Raw genomic sequence first — 7,110 nt, forward strand, 5'->3', positions numbered from 1 at the left:
TGGGTCACTAAAAAAAATGGACAGCATGCAAACAAAGATGTTGGATCAACTCTGAAAAGAGATAACAAACCGATGTAAAACATACAATGTGTGGTCAATAAAAAGGGATACATACAGAATAACATTGCTGGATGGGGGTTCCAAAGGAAGCTGCCAGGAGAGGACACCTCGCTGTTGTCGGACCACCACCAACAATGGATTTGTATAGTCACAATCAGCACTGCTTACAGTTACACGTACAGCATTTTTCTGCAAGAAAAAAATTAAATTAAGAAACTGAATGCATAAATTGAAAATCAACATCAGAGGAATACACAGTGTAGGTATTTTAGTACAACTTCCCATTAGCTGTAGGAAAAAACAGGATTTTCCAAGATGGAAACCTATACAGAATTAACATTATGTGGTATTGCAAATCACTGCAAATTACATGTGGCATATCAGCCAACTCCTAGAGATAAGCTACTGTCTCCATTCAATTTATCTAGAGGGATGCAGTCTAAAACAATGGTACAGAAGGATGACAATCCTTGTAAATTCATTTCAGGTACATAACTTTAATAAGGTACACCTTACTGTCACAGAACTTCCAAGTGGCTAAATCTACCATACCTGAAAGATAAGTATATTAGTAAGTACAGTATATTGGAGAATGATACAGCTCTTGTGCAACTGCCAGGAGATATTACATATCTGATAAAAACAAGTATTCAGATCAACAAGGAAAAAACAAACTTAATTCTTTGCAAGAAGTCTTATCTGACTGATGGGTTTGAATAATCACAATACAAACACACAGACAAAAACCAAAATATGCAAGGGGATATTAAAGTTTAATCATCAAAAGTTCAAATGGCAAAAGTTGGGCAGTGAGTCCTGAAAGACATCTAAACTTCATGGCAGCCAAGCCGAGTAGAATGCATACTGGCTGATGGGCTGGGCTTCCCCTACCTCTTGGTAGTTTACAGTTGACCTCCGGAATTCAGGGGAGATGAGTACCACTAAACCCCAAGAATGGCTAAAATCCGCGAATACTTAAAACCCCTCTATAAATGCTTATACCTGAACATTTAAAAAGCTTTATCACCAAAAGTGCATTTAGTCACGAAAAATATGAAAATAAAGTAATTTGTGAATATTTTATGATGAAAAATACTGCAAACACACGAATTTTCTGCGAATAATGTGTATGTATGTTCCACAGAGAAATCTCCAAATAGGTGAAGCCACAAATCTGGAACCTCAAATAGGAGGGTTCCGCTGTATGACCTTGCTAATAAGTTTGAATGGTCGTTCCAGCTCATGTTTACCAGCTAAATTCCTATGTAAAGAACAAAGGTCAGTATTTCTGTAAGAACAAATAATAGTTACCATGGCATTACATAAAATACACATGCAGAGTCCTCTTTTGCATACCTAAATGTTCATAAATATTCACGTTAAATTTCAATAAGTTTACCTCACTTCTGCAACACTAAATATAGGCCAGTCTTCACAGTAGTACAGCAAAAGCTTGCTACTGTAGTCTATAAAAAATGGGCTCTAGACATGAAATGAGTTCTCTCCACTCTCTTCTGTCTTGTGCAATTTCTGTCCCAATTCCTTTCTGGTCTGCATCTTTTTTTGCTTTTTTTTTATCGTTTCTATGATTTTCTGTGCCTTTCTACAGGTTTCCCTGGTACTTGCACATCTAATACTTTTCTGACTACCTGTTCCTTTTACTTCTTGGTACAATCTTTGAGATCTTGATTTATTTTACAGACGTTGGATACCACATCTCTCTGCAATGTCGTTTGCAGTGAGACTGTACCATCACACTGTGGCTCCAAATCCCCCATTCCCTTGGTCAGTGCCCATATCTCTACTGTGCAGAGTAGTACAGAAACAGGAATATTGCACACATTGCCCAGTTTTGCTGTTTACTACTGGGATTAATTTATTTACTTCATCCCACCAATGTCCCCAAGGCAACAATACTATCCCGCCTCATCTAAGGTCTGTCTTCCCATCACATTATAAAGTTCTGCTGCCCTTCTCTTCAACTAACAGACTGACCCACTCTTACATCTCTCAATCTTCTTTCTCTCTGCTGCAAGGTGGCTTCCCTGTCATTTCTATTAGTCCTATGTTTACCTATCAGGTAGCCTTATAACATCAATCTAACAAACTCCGTGGAAATCAATGATCTTCAAATGCTCTCTCCATGAACTTAACTTCTGTCTGCTACCAAACTTTGAAATTCTCTCCCTGCTTCAATATGTTCAATTCTCAAAACCTCTCCTTTAAAAGAGCCAATAATATCACTCTCGTCATAATTGAAGCACTCCCTTTCTTCCTTCCTTGACCTTTTTCCTGCTTTTTGTAGGCCACAATAACAGAAAAAACTTGTTGTCAGTTACACAAAAGAAAAACAGAATAAAAAAATTAATATGAGCTCAATTTCCCTAATACATGAGTTGATATGCATATAAATTACAATAACTAAAACATAATCAAAACTATATCAATGGTGCTAGAATTCCTCAGCCCTCTTTTATAACCTACTCCTACAGGTGTCAAGTCAAATCGTATTGGCTTGTAGAATAAAGGGCACTTCCCACATGGAAATATTCTATTACATCCTCTCTGACAGAAAGCCTGCATGGTTGTAGATGCATCAACTATGGCATGATGAATGAAACATTCACAGGTAAAGTCGTAATCTTCATGATATTTAGTTGTTTCCTAATCATGCTTTCTATTTATTTAGGAATACATGTACAACATAACTTTGAATTCAAGTCTTCTTTATTATTGTACTTAAAAGGATATCAACTAATACCAACAGATCACTAAGTATTGTTATTACTGCTTTAAATATGTACACAGACAATGGAATTAATACTTTTGTTTCACTTAACACTGAAATACTGCTCTGGTGCACAACTGTCCCCAGACTACCTGAACTTTACTTCTTAAAATTTTAAAAAGCAGATATTTACTTACCTAAATACTGTACAATAATTCCAATTTAAATCACTGTCATGTCCCGTCTGGCCATCTGCCACATACTGTACAGTATCACCTCTGAAGCCTCAGTTTTAATTAGCCTATTCCCAGTAAAAGGAAATAGGCTGGTCAGTGTTTTACCAGCACAGAACAAAGGAGTTACTCATTATTTTTCAATTTCTAATGTTTTCTATGGCTGAATGGTTTACAAGTACATTATCTGGTGTCCCAACAACAAAGGCCATTAACACCAAAATATATGGTAATAAAATCAATTCTTATAAACAGTTATACACACATTCCCACTAATTATACTCACTTCACAGACAACCAGCAAAATGTCATGCCTAAATCTTTATGGGTGACCAGATATGAGGAAGAATGAGATACAGCTCTTCAGATGTCATGAACATCTATGATTCCATGTCTTGTGAGATTAACCAAAATAAATTTTTCCATACAGCACTTGTTACACAGTGGGCATCATAATACAAAGACAGGCGGTTTTCATAAACAACAATGGTAAAGAATGCATAAAACATAAGATCAACAGTCAGTAATCTGTATGGTTCATTTCTTGGTAATAAATTAATCCATGATATTCCAATATAACAATTACCTTGATTAGAGCAGGATTTATATTTTTTAGATTATTTTTAAAAATACAAATAAAAATACTTACATTCTACATTTATCTCACTCGTGCACCTTATACATTAGTTATACATTCTTCCTTTTAAAAAATATGAAAATTACACTCTACAACTAACACTTTATGGTGAATGCAAAGGAGACTGCCGCACAAAGATCACGTTTATTAGTATAATTTTTTGGTTAAACAATATAGAAAGGGGTGTATACAATGCAGTACAGGTGAGATAATCTGAGAAATGTAATGAGATAATGAGAAATTTACTGTCTTTTGTTCATATTTTTACGTTCATCCCCAAGGGGCTGGAACTAAACGTGGCAGAAGCTCCTCAGGGTGTCATGTTTAGTACCAGCCCTCAGGGATAAAAATAAAAATATAAACAAAAGAAATTAAACTTCTCATTACCTCGGTACACCTCTCAAATTAACTCACCTGTACTGCATTTTATACACTCTTTTCTATATTCTTCCATAAAAAATTATATTATTAAATGACACCTTCACGCTTCCGTCTTCCTTACATTTACCACACTTTACCATATTCGAGCACATGACTGTAAACATTAATTTTCCAAAATAACAATACTAAATGTGAAGTGATGTGACTTTAGGGGAATAGCAGGAGGGGTGACTCAGCAAACAAAACCTGTGTTCCCCATCCCCACCACCAAAAAAACAAAACCCAACTTCTGCCTTGCTTATAATTACGACAACAGCAATTTTCCCAACAAGATGATGTAAGAATTCCAACTTTTACAGTGAACTGAATTCAAGTAGGCATAATGGACCTAACCCAAAATTGACCTAACCTGCAAGAACTTGAATCTCCTGCCCACTTTTTACAATCATGACAAGAAATTAAATTAACATTACATGAGAGGAACATCATTTGCCACAGTTTCAATCACCTCAAGTCATATGAAAGATTGATAGGGTAGGCTATGTAAAACGAGTTCGGGTTGTTTCAACCTTAAGTCATTTAGGCCATAAGCATGTTTATGTGCAAAATGGGTGCTGCGTTTAGTACCAGCCCATTTGGGATGTAAGTAAAACATAAAATAATGACAGTAAATATCATAAGCATCACGGTAATTACCATAAACAAAACCTCTTACGTTATTTTGGATGTTACGGCCTAAATGACTTACGGCAAAAACGACCAGGACCACGTATAGGCTAGTCTACTTTGCAGCCTTAGTCTGGTTTACAAAAAAGCTAAGAAATTTGTACATCCCAGATTAGGCTTATTTCTTACAGAAAAGATAACACTGACACTTAAGTGTATATGATTGAAATAGGCTGAGTAAGGCCCAGTCTAGCCTAATCTAGATGGATGAATGTCGGACAAAACTTACCTCCAACTGAGAAGTGTTGTAGAAGAATTCAAACAAATACTCTGTAGTCTTGTTGATCCTCCCTGTGATGACAGTCCCAAATTCACCTTTGATAACCACAGAGTTTATGATGTCAGTGACATTGTCTCTCGCATCAGAAGACAACGCTGCACTATGAGACATCACTGACATACCTAAATTATCTGGCAGCAACAGGTGAGATGCCCGGTCAAGGACACGCGAAGCACTTAGGGTTTGTCGGGTAGGTCTCGCGACCAAGTCATCGTTCCTTCCGTTGTGGTGTACTTTGGCGTAACTGTGGAACCGAGGCCTCGGTGGACCTTTCGCCCTTGACATACCACCAGACTCTGAGGTGGCCTTTAACCTCTCTGCCCAGAGTGTGAGGGGATCTAAATTCGCGCTCTGAGGGTATAAGTCCAGGCCCAAGTGATTTCCTTTCTGGTAATGGTGCGACCCTCCGCTCTTCTCTAGGGCCAGCGTTCTCCAAATCTCCGAGTGTTGGCTGGGGCCTATCTTGCGGAGACCAGAATGATGGTGCTCAGCTGCAGCCACATTTACAGATAGGCCTAAAAGGTACACTGAAGAGAACAGAATAAGAGAAATGTGGGAAAGCAGGCCTGGCTCTACCCTAGGCTTCCTCCGCCACAGAAGAGACGTCATCTTGGGAGAAAACATTTTCTCTGGCCTCCAGATTTTGCAGAATGAGGCCAACACCCAGCCTACGAAATAGCACTAGGCCTACGCCCAAATATTCACTTCCATGCACCTGCACCCAACTGAAATAAAGCCAATCAAATTTCGTTAACTCCAAGAGTGAAAATCGTCCAGGAAAAAGAAAATTACACCATCTTGAGAGCGACTGCGGATGAGTGGTCCGAAGGTTGCGTTATCGTTCTTTGTTGTTGTTTACCTCTGACGTCATCATAAATCTGCAGACTATAGTACTTTGGTCATTTTTAACAATTACGGGGCAAGTTGAGCCTTTTCTTATGATCAATATGATTTTTTTATTTGTTTTAGAACGTCATTCATAGCAAATTTACTCATTTCCTTGAAAGATTACAAGCCAATACTAAGCTGACTGTCAAACTCGCACGTTTCCCATTTAAAAATTGAAGAATGGGAAAATAATGGACAATAATTGATATATATATACAAAGAGAACCTTATATATATATATATATATATATATATATATATATATATATATATATATATATATATATATATATATATATATATATATTCAACTAGAGATAAATGGTTCAATGTTGCATAATTTGAGGGCCTTCATGAGCTGTTAACAAGCTATCCTAGTGGTTCTACGAAGTTGTTCGTTTTAAGGAAGCTTCATGCACAAAGGGCTAGCAACCTCATCCCTTGGAAACTCTGTAAAGTTGGAGGCAAAGTTACGCGTGTGTGTGTGTGTGCTCAGAAAGAATTTGTACTGTAGGGAAGTAAATGCAGGGAGAAAGAATATTTAGCAAACAGACCTTGGAATAATATATGCACAATATAGAGAGATGCCATTTGAGCAGTGTAATGTAGCAGTCTCAAGTCAGCAGAGAATGTCTCGAAGATATTATGTTGAATATGAATGACAAAAGAGAGGCAGAGGTAAGTGTCTCAGGGGTGGGTGTTAGTGGAATGTTGAAAATACTTGCAGAAGAGACTTGAGATATAAGGATGAAATTAGAGGCTGACGAATGGTAAGGCACTGGAACGTAAAGTGACATTCATTAGACTGTTTATGTGATCTTGCGTTACAACGTCGATGGTCTGAAGCACCAAGTTTGAAGCGGATGGTGCAGTGTGTGTTGGAGATTCGACGTACTGCTGCGAGCTTTCACACAGGTGTATAAAGCAGCTCGTCTTGTGGAAGGTGTCTGCATATGGATTCATCCACGCTTCAGCTTAGAAAGTACGAATGTGGCAGTGGCTTGTTTTTTCATTTATCATATGCATATATATATATATATATATATATATATATATATATATATATATATATATATATATATATATATATATAACTTAACAGGGACTGGTTCGGATAATGACCAAAAAACTGTCACTGCCACGCTCATACTTTCTATGCTGAATCGTGTACGATTTA

The 7,110-nt window shown here is 37.3% G+C and overlaps 1 protein-coding gene across 2 annotated transcripts in view; it reads right to left on the reverse strand.

Moving 5' to 3' along the window:
- Nucleotides 1–6,086, reverse strand: part of LOC136846500 (SID1 transmembrane family member 1-like) — a 57,262-nt gene extending 51,176 nt beyond the window's left edge. For both annotated transcript variants that reach the window (XR_010855415.1, XM_067117345.1), the window contains exons 1-2: nt 4,995–6,086; nt 116–249 (exon numbers count right to left, since the gene is read on the reverse strand). Coding sequence is in view for 1 of the 2 variants with exons in the window: in XM_067117345.1 (XP_066973446.1) it covers nt 116–249; nt 4,995–5,669 (809 nt within the window). In the remaining variant the exon portion in view is untranslated. The remainder of the gene's footprint in view (nt 1–115; nt 250–4,994) is intronic.
- Nucleotides 6,087–7,110: the final 1,024 nt, after the last annotated feature.

This window comes from Macrobrachium rosenbergii, chromosome 15 (genome assembly GCF_040412425.1).
Source record: "Macrobrachium rosenbergii isolate ZJJX-2024 chromosome 15, ASM4041242v1, whole genome shotgun sequence".
Taxonomy (NCBI): Eukaryota; Metazoa; Arthropoda; class Malacostraca; order Decapoda; family Palaemonidae; genus Macrobrachium; species Macrobrachium rosenbergii.